Raw genomic sequence first — 16,577 nt, forward strand, 5'->3', positions numbered from 1 at the left:
TATTTTATAAAATAAAATTTGATTAGCTTGGATTCACTTAGATAGTTTTTAAAATACTAAGATGCAATTTAAGACTTGTTTAATGCCAAATTACTATCTTTCCATTTTGTTGTTAAAAATATCTCATATCTAAGACTAAAATGTCTATTAGATTATTATATTATCACCTAAATTGTCATTTATTAATAGAGAAGAAGTATTTTTTCAAAATATATAAATATATAAAAGTAATGGTGGATATTATATTTTAACATAAAATTTAACTATCAGGTTATATTAGATTAGAGGAAATTAAAAAATTATACTAATACTTTTAAAAATATTAAAGGTTTATATATTAATATTTTAAAAAAATAGATAAATCTCTCAGGGCACTTTCAGCTAGATGCTGTCCCGGAACATGTGACTATATAAATACTTTTTGTTCTCTTCCGCTCTTCTTCACACTCCACAGTTCGCAATCCACATCACTCGCTGCTCCTCCCTGTCTCCCATTTTTAGCAAGGCTTCGATCCGGTGCTCTCGTTGCCTCTGCTGCCGTGAGCTTGATCCGTGCCCCTTCTCTTCCTCCACCGGATCTTACGGAGCTCAGACATGAAAGGGCTAGGGCTGTTCATTCTCGCGATGATCTCACTGTACGGATCTGGTGCTGCTTCGGCTGCTTCACCTGCGAGTGAGTGCTCTTTTCGCTCAAATTTGGCTTTCTACATTGCATTTTTAACACATTGAGCGTTTTTAATGTTCTAGGGGAGATTGTTACTGCGGCGGTCTCCAATGCTGCATCCGCGCTCGTGAATAGGTTTTGGTCACTGAAATCTACAAGAAAAAATGGTATTTTTTTTTTTGACCCAGTTTTTTTTTTGGGGTTCTTTCTGTTGGATTAGTGGGATCTGCTCTATTTGTTGCAGCGATCTCTGCCAACCGTCCGCTGATGAAATTCGAGAGCGGGTATACAGTCGAGACTGTGTTTGATGGGAGTAAGCTCGGGATTGAGCCCTACTCGGTCGAGGTGACGCGGAGTGGAGAGCTGCTGCTGCTGGATTCTGTCAACAGCAACTTGTATCAGATTTCACTGCCATTGTCGAGATGTGAACATTTTTTTGCTTGATATTTACTTGGAAATTGTTTTTTTTTCTAATTTCTACGTTTTCCATTACAGTGATATTTGATTAATTACCGCAAACTGAACTTGGTACTTCCACTTAAAAAGATCTAAAATTTGAGCAGAAATGCCGAGAGATTGTATTACGTTATTCTGCAAGATTTTTGAGAGAGTGACAATCAAACTTTAGGGGTTTAAGTTATTATTCCACTACTTTTGGGATTTAATTTGTTCTGTTCCAGCTAGACCTATTTCAGATCAAGACTTTTTTTTTTTTTGAAGTTTTATCATGTCTGTATTCACTATGTTTATCATTTGCCAAATTTGCATCTTTTGGCATTCATAGACGAGTCCTCAAATTTTTGTGTTCCTTTTTCACCAGACAAGGAAAGGAGTGTTTTTTTTTGGGGGGTGGGTGGGTGTCCCAGGCAGAAGCAAGAAGGTTAAAGCCCTCCGAATAGTATCGTTATATGGATTTGAACCCTTGACCCGAGGTTGTGCTTTACTTCTAAATCTGAAGATAGCTAACAAAAAATGATTTATAATGCTAAGGTATCAGAATAATGTTTGATTTCCATCCTAAAGTGCTTAAAGAGTTTCTGTATGTTTTTGTGATGAAACCAGTATATAAAACTTCTTAGCTGATCATACTTGTGCACTTTTGACTACTGCAGATAGCAGACCTAAGCTTATTGCTGGCTCTCTTGAAGGCCTTGGGGGTCATGTGGATGGAGGTCTGAGGGAAGCAAGACTGAACCATCCTAAAGGATTTACAGTTGATGAAAGGGGGAATATATATGTTGCAGACGCAGCAAACATGGCAATCAGGAAAATCAGTGACATGGGTAAGATAGAATTCACGAAGCGTGGTAAACATTATGTATGTAGGCCTTATGGTTAGGAATAGAATGCTGAAAGCTAATTGCAGAATTTCTTGGTAAAAAATCTATCCAAAATTTAACTTTAGATAGGTCAGGCAGTTCCAATTCAAGACAAGGTCCCTTTTTGTTCTAACAGTTGCATGAATTTATGGGCAAAGTAATAGGACTTGGTTTCACGAATCCAAATGACGCTACATAGTTGGAAATTATTGCAACTGACACTCAAGTTGGGAGTTAATTTGCTATTGAGTAAATATTGAAAAAAAAAACTATGCTTTATGATGTTATAGTTGCTATGATACATTTGATCCTGAATGTGCTTGTATATTTCTCTAGGCATTTAAGCTATTGCTATTTATCTTTCAATTTTAAGAGGCCTAGATCTGTGAAATTTTCAGAGTTAACTTTGTTTCAGCATGCTCTGAAGAGAGTTAGTATTCCAAATATCCTACCTTATTTTGTGGTTCAATCTGTGTAGGGGTTACAACCATTGCCGGAGGAAAGTGGAGTAAAACTGGGCATTCTGATGGTCCCAGCGAAGGGGCAAAGTTCTCTACAGATTTTGAAGTTGTTTATATTGCTAGTAGCTGCTCTCTCTTAGTTGTCGACCGAGGAAATCAAGCAATCAGAGAAATTCAACTCAACATTGACGATTGTGCTCACCAATATGACACTGGTTTTCCGCTCGGTATTTTCTCTTATTTTACTAGTAGTCACCTCATTAGTATAGAACAATACTAATGATTGAAGTCTACTGCATTAAAATTTGATTTCTTGTATCTTGGCATGTACGTTGATCGGGATTTATGAAATGTTCTAATTTTTTTTTTACCAACATAGGAATCGCTGTTCTATTTGCTGCTGTTTTCTCTGGTTACATGCTTGCTTTACTCCAAAGGCGGGTGGGAGGAATGGTCTCTTCCGAAAGTGTGAGTAATTAATCGATATCCTACTTTGCTATGTTTATTAAAGGAGCATTATTCATTATGTTTTTGATCGAGATGGTAACTATCCCTCAAGTGGTTTAAGTAGTCAAAATTAGAAATTTGTTTTCCTTGATTATATCCCTCCAAAGTTTACATTACTTGATTCCATTATTGATAAACATTTTAAATTCAGTCAATGGGGGGCATATTAGAGTTGGTTCCATGGAAAGTGATTGGCAGATTAGAAACATGGCAAATGGAAAATTCTCACTGGCCAATAGTAAAACAAATTCCCTTCTAGCAACCCTGCACCCTTGTCTCTGCTTCCTCCAACAGTCCTTTGCATTTGGCAACTTCTGCTATTCCCTGGTTGGCTGGTTCAGTCCTCTGTCAACTACTGGCGTTGTCTTGAGGTGGAGTTACCTTTGTGTTCAATCTGAGGAGCTCCCTCAAAGCAAAGCTCCTTGCAGCATCTTGTGAGCTCCCTTCCTTCGTTTCTGAATAGGCAGTAATCAAGCTGACCTTCTACTCAATCTGGTGGACTACAGTTATTGTGACGAAGCTTGAGTTGGAGCAGGCACAGATTTAGATAGAACTTGATCAGGCAAACCAGGCAGGGATTTTGGCCGAGCTTGCTTTGGTAGAGAGCTCGATCACGTGAGAAAGAAATGGAAGGGGAAATATTTTCCTTTGTTCATAGTCAAACAAGGGAAAATATTCACTTTTCCTGAAAAAAGTTTACTTCGGAACATTTTTTATACCTGAAAATACCTATTTGCCACAGAACAAACAGATCCTTAGGAAGAAAAAAAAAATAAAGTCGAATTGTTATTGCAAGCAACCAGCACTTGTCTTTCATATGTTCTTAAAACAACAGTTTTACTGAAAATAGAATGATTTTTTTTACCAGGATCCTCAAACTGCTATGAAAGGAACAACCATGCCTCCATACCAGAAACCAACCAGACAATCAATAAGACCACCACTTATTCCTACCGGAGATGAAGTGGAGAATGCAGATGAAGAAGGCATCTTCACTGCCTTTGGAAAGCTTGTATCCCGAGTATTCAGAAGGAGATCAAAAACTGCACATTTTCAGCAGCAACAGCAGAGATCTAGCAGTTGGCCCACGGCAGACAGTTTTGTCCTTCCAGAGGATGAGATACCACCGCCATTAGAGACAAGAACTCCAACTACGCTAGCGAATTACTCTTTCACGTCGAAAGAGCCAGAAAAAATCCAACACATTCGACACACTTCGCCTTATCCAGCAGGATGGCATGCTGAACCACATCAACCACAGCAGCAACAAGTTTATCAACGACAAAATCTCCAACGACACAGGCAATACTCATCTGGCCCGCAAACATATTACAAGCAGAGCTGTGAAACAACAAACGAGATCATTTTTGGAGCGGTTCAGGAGTTGGATAGCAAGCGGCAGATGGTGGAGATTAAGGCACTAAACTACGCTGATCCCATTTACGAGCAGTATGGTGTGCGCTACCGAAATAATTACACAGGTTTTGGCAACTACTGATTAGATGGAAGTTGAATCTTCCTAGTCATTCGCAGGAAAGTTTCTCAGCTAGGTTATATACTTATATCTATGTTATATTGTGATCTTCTACTACATGCCTAGAAAATGGTGAAAAAATATAAAATTTCTGGTGCTATATTGTAATCTCCAACAATCTTTATCTTTGTTTTCTTAAGAGAAATCTAAGCGTAAGATATGATATTGTTGTAATAGATAGTGCAATGCTCTTGTGCTTTGGTGTCGCATGCATTTCCCCTCTCTTGTACTACTGTGTGCTGACAGTATACTTCTGCACATGCTTTGATACCAGATCTTCTGAGGCATCATCTTAGAAGATTCCATGTCCTGAAGGTTAACAAAATGATGTACCGCTTTGGAAATCAATTATTCAGTTTGTGATTCTTGGATTCCCTGTGACAATTATTCGCTGGCCTTCAGCACCGATGACCATCTTCTCGATCGTAGCATAATTTCCGCTGTTAACCTTCAATTTGTGATTCTCTTTTGTTAACCTTCATATTTCCGCTGCGTAATTATTAGCTCGAGGTAGCAGACGCTAGTGCATACTCGTAATGAGCAGACGCTAGGAAAATTCTGTATTTATATAATTTTTATACATAAAAATTGAAACCGAACGAAATTTCAACAACTTTAGCACCGATGACCATCTTCTCGATGGCAGCATGGTAGATAAATACAATAGTAGTATATTGGAGTGTATACTGAAAGCCTAAGCTTTGTAAACATTCATTATGAATAAAGAATCACATTTGGTCAAATTGTCTACATTTAGTTGTAGTTGTTCAATTAATTTATATTGTAGATAACATAGTATGTGGTGTCACATGCAGGAGATAATGTTATCAGTACCTTATAAATTATAAACAGTAGCTCACGACCAAAATGGAAAGGAACAAACCATTAGAAGGTCGTAGTGTAATTAGGTATTAGTTTATCTTGACTATATAATTACACTAATACACTCAGAGTGTATTGAGTAGGACCATTTGAGGTCGTTTCTTTTATATGACTTTATAAAGGAACAAAGACCTCAGTTATTATGGAAGTGTGTGCTCTTAATCCTAATATAATAACAAACACATATATTTGATATTTATTTCTTTAATTTATCAATGGGTGAGATTTAGTTCGACGAATCAATAAACCCGATAAGTTGGGAAATGATATCACTTATAGTGTGTGTTGTTGATTATAGAAGGAAACTGTGTCCTAGAGATACTAGGTTGATAATGTCCTCAAGAGGAGCTCATAAGGATTGTCATGTTTGTTGGTGCAACCTTAGGTCAAGGTTGACCTGGTTGACCCGACTCGAGTTGACCTGACTTGAGTTGTATTTTGATGTTTGACGAGAACAGAAGAGTTGTATTTTGATGGGAGATTGTTGGTGCAACCTTAGGTCAAGGTTGACCTGGTTGACCTGACTCGAGTTGACCTGACTCAAGTTGTATCTTGATGTTTGACAAGAACAGAAACTTGGGAGGTTGTGGGTGCAACCCTTGGTCAAGGTTGACCTGGTTGACCCGAGGTGAGTTGACTTGGCACGGAAAAGTCCAAGCAGGGAGCTTGGCACGGGAAAAGTCCAAGCAGGGAGCTTGGCACGGGAGAAAGTCCAAGTATGGAGACTTGGCACGGAGAAGTCCAAGTATGGGAACTTGGCAAGTGGAAGTCGGAGAGGGCTCGGTAGCTCGTTCTCCGGACTAGGTTAGAGAGGGCTCGGTAGCTCGTTCTCTGGACCGGAAGTGAAAGACGGAGAGGGCTCGGTAGCTCGTTCTTCGGACTAGGTCAGAGAGGGCTCGGTAACTCGTTCTCTAGATCAGGAAGGCAGATAGAAAATCCTGGTGAGTAAAGCCAGGTGAAAATCCTGGTGAGTGAAGCCAGGTGAAAGTCCTGGTGAGTGAAGCCAGGCAGATGGAAAGTCCTGGTGAGTGAAGCCAGGCAGACGGAAAAGCCCTGGTGAGTGAAGCCAGGCAGATTGGAAATCCTGGTGAGTGAAGTCAGGTGAAAACCCTAGTGAGTGAAGCTAGGTGAAAGTGAAAGTCCTGGTGAGTGAAGCCAGGCAGTTGGTGAAAGTCTTGGTGAGTGAAGCCATGCAAGGGAAAGTCCTGGTGAGTGAAGCCAGGCAGTTGGGAAATCCTGGTGAGTGAAGCCAGGTGAAAACCCTAGTGAGTGAAGCTAGGTGAAAGTGAAAGTCCTGATGAGTGAAGCCAGGCAGTTGGTGAAAGTCCTGATGAGTGAAGCCAGGCAAGGGAAAGTCCTGGTGAGTGAAGCCAGGCAGTTGGGAAGTCCTGGTGAGTGAAGCCGGGCAAGGAAAAATCCAGATGGATCAAGGCTGATCGGACATCTGGTGTTGTGAAGGTTAAGTAGGTCAAGGGAGTGACCGGATACTTGGCACGAAGAGAAAAGTCTAAGTGGGTCAAAGGGATTGACCGGACACTTGGTAGGGAGTCTTAGCAAGTCAAGGGAGTGACCAGATGCTAAGCATGAGATACCAATAGGTCAAGGTTGACCGGATATTGGTTTGGAAGGCGTGGGACTTGGTTTGGGCAAAAACCAAGAGCTGGATCGATCAGTGGATCGATCCAGTGATACTGTGGTTTCCTGATCGGTCTGGTGACCGATCAGAAAGCGATCAGTGGCATTCTGTGTAGTTACTGATCGGTCTGCAGACCGATCAGAAAGCGAACAGAAGGCAAAGAGAAAAGGAGGGGATCGGTCTGTGGACCGATCCACATGCACCCTGATCGGTCCACAGACCGATCAGGAGACGATCAGAGAGTTGGGCGAGTTCTCTGTGAAGAGTGTTGATCGGTCTAGGGACCGATCAGCATAGGTCCTGATCGGTCCCCAAGACTGATCAGGGAGGCCTCGGACCGATCAGGGTGGAGCCTGATCGGTCCAGGTATAGCCGTTATGAGTGACAACGGCTATCTCCGTCTTCTTCGCTGTCTTCTTTGCAGTGCAGGTTATAAAAGGAGATCGAGGGCTTCTACAGCAATACTTCTTCTTCTTCCTCTCCTCAGCTGCTACCTCTTGCTTCTGTAAGAGCTTGCTGTTGCTGAGCTTTGCTGAGCTCTTCTTAGCTGAAGCTTCGCGTGAGCTTCCTCGGCTGGGGTCTCCAACAGTTGCTGCTGTATTTGGCCCGTGAAGTTGCTGCTTCATCAACAGCCGACGAGAAGGCAAGATTCTTTGTTTTTTACATTCATATTGTTGCTTCTTCTTGTGTATTCTTGTACTCCTATTCTTGCTGGTGCAAGAAAGATTGTGGCGAGGTTTCTTCACCTAGAAGGAGTATATATATTAGCCGGTTCTCCGGGGACTCATCCACCGACGGATTGATAGGCTTCGTCCACCTTACGGACACGCCGAGGAGTAGGAGTTTATCTCCGAACCTCGTTACATCACTGCGTGTTGAGGTTTTATCTTCTTGTCTTTGTTTCTTTGTTTTATTTTCCGCTGCACTAACGTCAACTTGTAGAAAGAAACGAAGATTTGGGGTCGGCTATTCACACCCCCCCTCTCTAGCCGCGACCATCGATCCTAACAAGTGATATCAGAGCGAGGTCGCTCTTCGTTTGATCAACACCCGGGGGAGCACGAGCTAGAGAATGGAGTTATTTGGAGAAGACGTCACAATTCCACCTTTCTACGATCGCGACGACTTCGCGTTTTGGAAGGTAAGAATGAAGTACTTTCTTATGACTAACCTAGAAAATTGGAGGTGTGTGCAATTAGGTTTTACTCCTCCATTGGATAAAGAAGGAGAACTTTTGGAGAAGAAGAAGTGGACGAAGGAGCAAATCCACCAATCAACCATCAATGATGAGGTAACGAAAATCATTGAATTTTCTTTACCTAATGATGTTTTGTGTAGGATAGGTGGATATAACGATGCCAAGGAGTTGTGGAATAACTTAGCAAAGTTCCATAAGGAGAACTCCACTTCAAGTCATGAAGAGGAGTCAAGTGAGCCAAGTAGCTCACATCATGGAGGCATGGATTTAGAAGTTGAGGGCTACTCAACATCTAAGGAAGAAGAGGAGGAGAGTTCCTCTTCAAGATCGGAGCAAGAAGAAGAAGCTTCTATCTCCGGAAGGGATGAAGAAGAGAGCTCACATCCATCCTCAACCCTAGGTAACTCAAGTCATTTAATTTCAAATAAATTACACATAATGTGCTTTGAGTGTAGGGAAATTTGGGCATTACAAGAGTAAGTGTCCAAAGAGGGTTAGGAAGACTCCACCGGCGCCAAAGGTCAAGGAAGCCGGAGTCCCGACACGCAAAGGCAAGGAGCACGTGGTGTGCTTCCAATGCAAGCGAAATGGACACTATAGGAGTCAATGTCCGAGGGGGAGGCAACCTCACAAGGACAAGAGACCGAGCACGTCAATAGGGGGAGCTAAGGCAAACCCTAAGGTAACATTAAGTCTCATTCTTGCAATAAGACACATGCTAGTAGTTTTGTTACAATTGTTAATAATGATAAGCATGTTAACTTTAGGAACCAATACATGAGCTTAGGAGCCAAACATGTTAACCTAGATAAGGATAATACTAGAAATGTCAACCCTAGAATTAATCCATCTAGGGCTAAGGAAAATCTAGGTAGAAATCCCAAATCATCTAGACATATGCCTAAGAATACCTCAAAGAAAAATGATAAATTAAAGCTTGAGGTATTAGAGAAAGAAAATCAAGTCTTGAGGTCAAGACTTGACTCTCTAGAAAAGGCTCTTGAGGATTTGACTCTAGGGTCTAGGGGTCAAAAACACAAGTCCAAGGATAAGAAAGGTTTGGGTCACAAACCTAAGTCCCAAGTGGTCAAGCCCACTTACCATGATGTTCCATTCGATTATGGAACAAAACCTAGGACTAGGAAGACCATCACCAAGGTCACAAGGGGAGTCACCCCTAGAGTTGATCTTGATGAGTCCCAAATGACCAAGGCTTCAAATCCTAGGAGGGTCATTAGGAGGGTTGCTAGGGAAGTCATCCCTAGTGAATATTTAGTGAACCCAATGAGCTCAAATAGGTATTGGATTCCTAGGAGCGTGATTTCATCACGCTAGATGAGTTAGGGTGTGCCAACCTTACTTGAATAGGTAGTTAACCTAATCATGGCAAAAGGTGGCACTTTAGGAATTTTCAAGGTGTGATCAAGCCTTGAAAATGAAATTAAGAATTATTCCTAAGGTGATTAGAATGTGCCAACTACATTTGAGGAGTTCTCTTAGGTCAGTTTAATTGGCACATAGTGATCTAAACATCCTTGGTATATGATTTTAGGTCTATTACTCTTAGGAATATAGAACCTATGGCAAAATGATCAAAATTATCAAAAATGGCAACTAAGGCTAGAATTAGGTATTTCCTATACCTTTACATGTTATTTGCCATATATTGTTTGTCATATGTCATGTCATGACATCATATTTAATTTAGTATCATTTGAAATGTCATGATAATGCTTAGGTTATTTATATGTCATGCCTTAGTTAGAGTTTCACACTTTATACCATGACATCATGACATTGGCACATGTTCCATTTATGATACTATTTTATGTCATGTCATCATCTCTTGCATTTATAATCAATGAAAATGATTTAAGGACTAAAACACAATTTGATATGGAGATCAAATTGTTGTTTAGAAAATGCATGAGAACTTAGTTAAGATGACCTAAATCCATATCTCACATCAAAATTGACTTGGATGTGTTTGATACACCTTAGATGTGTGTGAGATATTAGGATGACAAGATAGGATCAAGGTGCATAGTCTTGTACCTAGATGAGCCTAATTCGAAATTGAAGGAAGGATCATAGGGAAAACTTGTGTACAAGTCATGTACATATAGTCCTGAGATTATGGTCCTAAATTAAAGGGTTTAAAATCATTTTAAAATTGATTTGAAAAACCTTGATGAAGCTTTTCTAGTGATAGCATTCATCATTGAGCAAGTTGATACAAAGTTGAGTTAAACTTGAACTATTTCAAAGTTTTTCGAACTTTGTATCAAGTTTTGAAAATGGAAGTTATTTTCATCGAAAATTATTTTTCCGTGATAATATATGTTATGAGTAATGTATCCTCAAAATTTTACATTTTTTTGAAATTTTATGTGATTTTTGAGAGGTTTCTGAATTTCGGAAGTAGAAAAATCAGAAACTTCTGATATCAGAGTTGGGGACCGATCAAAGGGGATTCTGATCGGTCCAGGGCACTCTGGATCGGTCACTGGACCGATCTAGGGAAGTGTGGATCGGTCTGGTGACCGATCCAGGCAAGCTCTGATCGGTCAGGTGACCGATCAGCGCGTGCCAACTTACTGATTTTTGACTGTTTTGTCTTAAATTTCAGCTGGGAGTTGGTGTTTTGGATTTCTAAAGGCTTGAAACTCTCCAAGACATTGTTGGTGCAATGGTCAAGGGGGAGTTGACATTTAGTGGGAGTTTTACCTATTAGTCAAGAGGAAGTTGACTTTTAGGGGGAGTTTTTACTCCTAAAGACTTGAGTGATATGGGATTATCACTAAGTTAATTGTTGACCTTAGTATCAAGGGGGAAATTAAGGGTTTCAATGAAAGGTATGGGACCTTCATTAGAAAGAAACTCTTGACCTTGATTCACTCTTTTTGATGTGTGTCAAAAAGAGGGAGAGTGTAGGTTTGGGGAGAATGTTCAAGGAAAAACATTAAAAAACCTAAGTTAGGTTATGGTTTTGTCAAACATCAAAAAGGGGGAGATTGTTGGTGCAACCTTAGGTCAATGTTGACCTGGTTGACCCGACTCGAGTTGACCTGACTCGAGTTGTATTTTGATGTTTGACGAGAACAGAAGAGTTGTATTTTGATGGGAGATTGTTGGTGCAACCTTAGGTCAAGGTTGACCTGGTTGACCTGACTCGAGTTGACATGACTCAAGTTGTATCCTGATGTTTGACAAGAACAGAAACTTGGGAGGTTGTGGGTGCAACCCTTGGTCAAGGTTGACTTGGTTGACCCGAGGTGAGTTGACTTGGCACGGAAAAGTCCAAGCAGGGAGCTTGGCACGGGAGAAGTCCAAGTATGGAGACTTGGCACGGAGAAGTCCAAGTATGAGAACTTGGCAAGTGGAAGTCGGAGAGGGCTCGGTAGCTCGTTCTCCGGACTAGGTCAGAGAGGGCTCGGTAGCTCGTTCTCTGGACCGGAAGTGAAAGACGAAGAGGGCTCGGTAGCTCGTTCTTCGGACTAGGTCAGAGAGGGCTCGGTAGCTCGTTCTCTAGATCAGGAAGGCAGATGGAAAATCCTGGTGAGTGAAGCCAGGTGAAAGTCCTGGTGAGTGAAGCCAGGCAGATGGAAAGTCCTGGTGAGTGAAGCCAGGCAGACGGAAAAGTCCTGGTGAGTGAAGCCAGGCAGATTGGAAATCCTGGTGAGTGAAGCCAGGTGAAAACCCTAGTGAGTGAAGCTAGGTGAAAGTGAAAGTCCTGGTGAGTGAAGCCAGGCAGTTGGTGAAAGTCCTGGTGAGTGAAGCCAGGCAAGGGAAAGTCCTGGTGAGTGAAGCCAGACAGTTGGGAAGTCCTGGTGAGTGAAGCCGGGCAAGGAAAAATCCAGATGGATCAAGGCTGATCGGACATCTGGTGAGTGAAGCCAGGCAGTTGGTGAAAGTCCTGGTGAGTAAAGCCAGGCAAGGGAAAGTCCTGGTGAGTGAAGCCAGTTAGTTGGGAAGTCCTGGTGAGTGAAGCCGGGCAAGGAAAAATCTAGATGGATCAAGGCTGATCGGACATCTGGTGTTGTGAAGGTCAAGTAGGTCAAGGGAGTGACCGGATACTTGGCACGAAGAGAAAAGTCTAAGTGGGTCAAAGGGATTGACCGGACACTTGGTAGGGAGTCTTAGCAGGTCAAGGGAGTGACCAGATGCTAAGCATGAGATACCAATAGGTCAAGGTTGACCGGATATTGGTTTGGAAGGCGTGGGACTTGGTTTGGGCAAAAACCAAGAGCTGGATCGATCAGTGGATCGATCCAGTGATACACTGGGTTATCTGATCGGTCTGGTGACCGATCAGTAACCAAACAGTATGCTACTGTATGTTATCTGATCGGTCTGCAGACCGATCAGAAAGCGAACAGAAGGCAAAGAGAAAAGGAGGGGATCAGTCTGTGGACCGATCAGGAGACGATCAGAGAGTTGGGCAAGTTCTCTGTGAAGAGTGTTGATCGGTCTAGGGACCGATCAGCATAGGTCCTGATCGGTCCCCAAGACTGATCAGGGAGGCCTCGGACCGATCAGGGTGGAGCCTGATCGGTCCAGGTATAGCCGTTATGAGTGACAACGGCTATCTCCGTCTTCTTCGCTGTCTTCTTTGCAGTGCAGGTTATAAAAGGAGATCGAGGGCTTCTACAGCAATACTTCTTCTTCTTCCTCTCCTCAGCTGCTACCTCTTGCTTCTGTAAGAGCTTGCTGTTGCTGAGCTTTGCTGAGCTCTTCTTAGCTGAAGCTTCGCGTGAGCTTCCTCGGCTGGGGTCTCCAACAGTTGCTGCTGTATTTGGCCCGTGAAGTTGCTGCTTCATCAACAGCCGACGAGAAGGCAAGATTGTTTGTTTTTTACATTCATATTGTTGCTTCTTCTTGTGTATTCTTGTACTCCTATTCTTGCTGGTGCAAGAAAGATTGTGGCGAGGTTTCTCCACCTAGAAGGAGTATATATATTAGCCGGTTCTCCGGGGACTCATCCACCGACGGATTGATAGACTTCGTCCACCTTACGGACACGCCGAGGAGTAGGAATTTATCTCCGAACCTCGTTACATCGCTGCGTGTTGAGGTTTGATCTTCTTGTATTTGTTTCTTTGTTTTATTTTCCGCTGCACTAACGTCAACTTGTAGAAAGAAACGAAGATTTGGGGTCGGCTATTCACACCCCCCCTCTAGCCGCGATCATCGATCCTAACAATGTTAAACCCTGCAGGTGGATTTAGTCCGACATGATGATAAGGTTGAGTGGTACTACTCTTGGATTAAGATATTAATTAAATGAGTTGTCAGTAACTCACTTAATTAGTGGACATTCGATATCTTAAACACGGGGAGACTAACATACTCATAATAAGAAGGAGCCCAAAAATGTAATTTGGGATTAGTGCGGTCGTTCAATAATAGTTCTCTAGTGGAATGAATTATTATTGATAAAATTAAGTTGTGTGTTCGGGGCGAACACGAGATGCTTAATTTTATCGGGAGACCAAAACCAATTCTTCCTCTCGGTCCCTATCGTAGCCTCTTATTTATAGAGTACTATACCCACCTATACCCACCTTCTATACCAAGCTAACTTGACAACCAAGCTAGGGCCGGCCTAGGTATAAATTGGGGTGGCCGGCCCTAGCTTGAACCCAAGCTAGTGGGGGCCGACTAAATTAAATTAAAAAAAATTTTAATTTTAATTTTTATTATGTGGAAGAAATAATTTATTAAAGAGAATTAAAATTAAAATATCTCTCTAGTAAAAGATCTATAAAAGATTAAAGAAAGAGATTAGATCTCATTCCTTATTTGTAGATTGGTGAGATATTTTATTTTCTCTTTAAAAATTATCCACATGTTGATAAAATTAAAATTATAAAAATTTATTTTTATCAACCATGAAGAGATTTTTAAAGATAAATTTTAATTTTAAAGTTTCCGAAAACAAATTAGGAAGTTTTAATTGTTGATTAAAACTTGTCTAATTTATCTCTTTTAATGTGGCCGGCCATTAGAGATTAATTGGGGAAATTTTATTTTATTTTTCTCAATTAAATCATGTTAAGGGAATTAAGGAAATTTTATTGTAATTAAATTTCCTAATTTGCCTAGGCCAAGGAATATAAAAGAAGGGGTGAGGGTGCCTTCATGAGATACAACCTCTATTATTTTCTCTCCCTCTTTTCCTTGGTGTTGTGGCCGGCCATCATCTTCTCCCTCTCTTCCTCTTGTGGTGGCCGAATACTTCATCCCTCTTGGAGTTCTTGTGGTGGCCGGATACTACTTGGAGAAGAAGAAGAAGAAGAAGAAGGAGAGAAAGCTAGCATCTCTTGAAGCTTGGTTGGTGTTTAATTCTTCATCCTTGGTTAAGCTTCTTTTGTGGCCGAACCTAGCTAGGAGGAGAAGAAGGTGGTTGGTGGTTTCTCATCTCGGAAGATTGTTGCCCACACAACGCCCGAGGTTAGAAGAGGAATACGGTAGAAGATCAAGAGGTCTTTCTAAAAGGTATAACTAGTAATTTTTCTTTCCGCATCATATTAGTTATTTTTGGAAATAATACCAAATACAAGAGGCTTACGATTCTAGTATTTCGAATATGTTTTTCGATGTTGTGTTCTTTTGTTTTATTTTTCCTTGTGATTTGATTGTTCTTTTCGGTTAACCTAAAGTTATTTTAGGAAATTAAATATTAGCTTTCCATAAGTGGTTTTGTCTAGTCGGTGGTGGTTGCTCCCATATCCAAGAAGGTCATGTGCCTCGCCACGTCAGTACTGGGAACCAATTATGAAAATTAATATTTAATGAAATTAATAACTTAAGGTGACTTGGGTCGAACGTGTTAAGTTCCGCAGGAGATCTAAGTCAAAACCTAAAAGAACAAATAGATTAAGTTTTGGATCAAACGTGTTAAGTTCCGCAGGCGATCCAAAATTTAATTTAAAAGAACACATGGTAGCTAGAAAAAGGTTCAGACCTTTGTACAGTGAAACCTCTAGATTTTCCGAGTAGCAACCAACATAGCCTTCGTTGCATCTTGCCCTCCCAACACCACGTCCTTGCAGTTTATCTGTCTTTTAAACAAATTAACTCGATCGTCAACAACAAATCAAATACTTGTGTTTTTTTTTCCTTTTGTTTGGAGTGAATTAATTTGTTGATAGATCAGAATTGTACAAGCTACTCACATCTTTGCGCAAACAAAAGAGACGAAATGGAAGGAAGATATCTTTCACACTTTGTGATTCTTGGATTCCTTGTGACCAACCATTGTATTTATTAGAATTCAATTAAAATTCTACATTAGAAAGATTTATCCATTGAAAATGAGGTTGTTCACTGCCCATTGCAATGCACTCTGACTTCCCTTGTTTTTGTCAATGGCCACGCCCACCAATGGAAACCCTGGAGCCACTTCCATTTGTGTTGGATGCCCATTGCCTTTCTCCACCATTCTTCGTAATTATTCAGTTTCGATCTTATTTTTCTTTTCTCCCTCAATTTCTTCATCTTCTTCTAATTCTTTCACTTTTATCCAAACCACAGATAGATAGATTTCGAACGCTAAAACTTGTGGTTCATTTCAGCTCTCTTTTCTATTTTCTCCTCTTGAGTCCTTTTTTTTAACGTCTATAAATACTCCTTCCTTAATCTCTAATTAATTTTTTGGAATCTACCATTAAGATTTTAGTAAGGTTAACGGTCAACGGAGACAAATGAATTAAAATATAATTTTGTGTTATAGATTTTTTTTTTGAATATCATTATATTTTTCTTTTTAAGAAATATTTTATAATAAAAAATTATTTAAATTTTATAACAAATATCATGGACAATATAAAATATAAATTAGTTTATTTCCCGATCATATTTCAATGACGAATATATTTTAGAATAAATGATTAATAAATAATACTGAGCAACAAAAGAATGATATTAGAGCTTTGACAAATATTTTGGGATATTTTTAAAACTTCAAATAAAATAAGTTTGAATTGATTTTTTTTATTTTTTATTCAGTTTGTTAAAGTATATATACTAGCTTCCCTATCTAAAATACATAATTTAAAGTAAAAAAGTTAATTTATTAAATTTAGATATTCATTTTTCAATACCAGCTTCACTATTTATTCTCTTTCTTTATAATGTTTAGGAAATGAGGTTCATTTTCTAAATTTAGAAAGATATTGTTCATAAATGCATAATTTAGTAAATGGATAGGACTATCTTATCTAAAATTTTGGATTAAATTTTTGAATAAGGTAAGTTAATTAATACTTGCAATTGGTGTTGGATTACTCCACATGTTCTCACCTATCATTAAACAATATGTGACTGAAAATTAAATTATTTTACAATTTTTTTCAATGAGGTGGGACAACTGTC

General features: G+C 40.1%; 1 protein-coding gene across 1 annotated transcript; it reads left to right on the plus strand.

Moving 5' to 3' along the window:
* The first annotated feature begins 435 nt into the window (after window positions 1-435).
* LOC121989245 lies at window positions 436-4,661 on the plus strand. The gene is made up of 7 exons (XM_042543161.1): window positions 436-673; window positions 748-831; window positions 909-1,088; window positions 1,777-1,947; window positions 2,462-2,671; window positions 2,824-2,912; window positions 3,820-4,661. Exons 1-7 carry the CDS (start codon window positions 595-597, stop codon window positions 4,447-4,449), a joined length of 1,443 nt encoding a protein of 480 aa, XP_042399095.1. The 5' UTR covers window positions 436-594; the 3' UTR covers window positions 4,450-4,661.
* The last annotated feature ends 11,916 nt before the right edge of the window (window positions 4,662-16,577 follow it).

Source organism: Zingiber officinale, chromosome 6B (assembly GCF_018446385.1).
Source record: "Zingiber officinale cultivar Zhangliang chromosome 6B, Zo_v1.1, whole genome shotgun sequence".
Lineage (NCBI taxonomy): Eukaryota > Viridiplantae > Streptophyta > Magnoliopsida > Zingiberales > Zingiberaceae > Zingiber > Zingiber officinale.

Excerpts from the sequence above, each read along its gene's own strand:
- LOC121989245 (XM_042543161.1), top strand. The coding sequence starts at position 595 with ATGAAAGGGCTAGGGCTGTTCATTCTCGCGATGATCTCACTGTACGGA. Across the intron at positions 1,089-1,776 it reads TTCACTGCCATTGTCGAGAT|ATAGCAGACCTAAGCTTATT; the intron begins GTGAACATTTTT and ends TGACTACTGCAG. Across the intron at positions 2,913-3,819 it reads GAATGGTCTCTTCCGAAAGT|GATCCTCAAACTGCTATGAA; the intron begins GTGAGTAATTAA and ends TTTTTTTACCAG.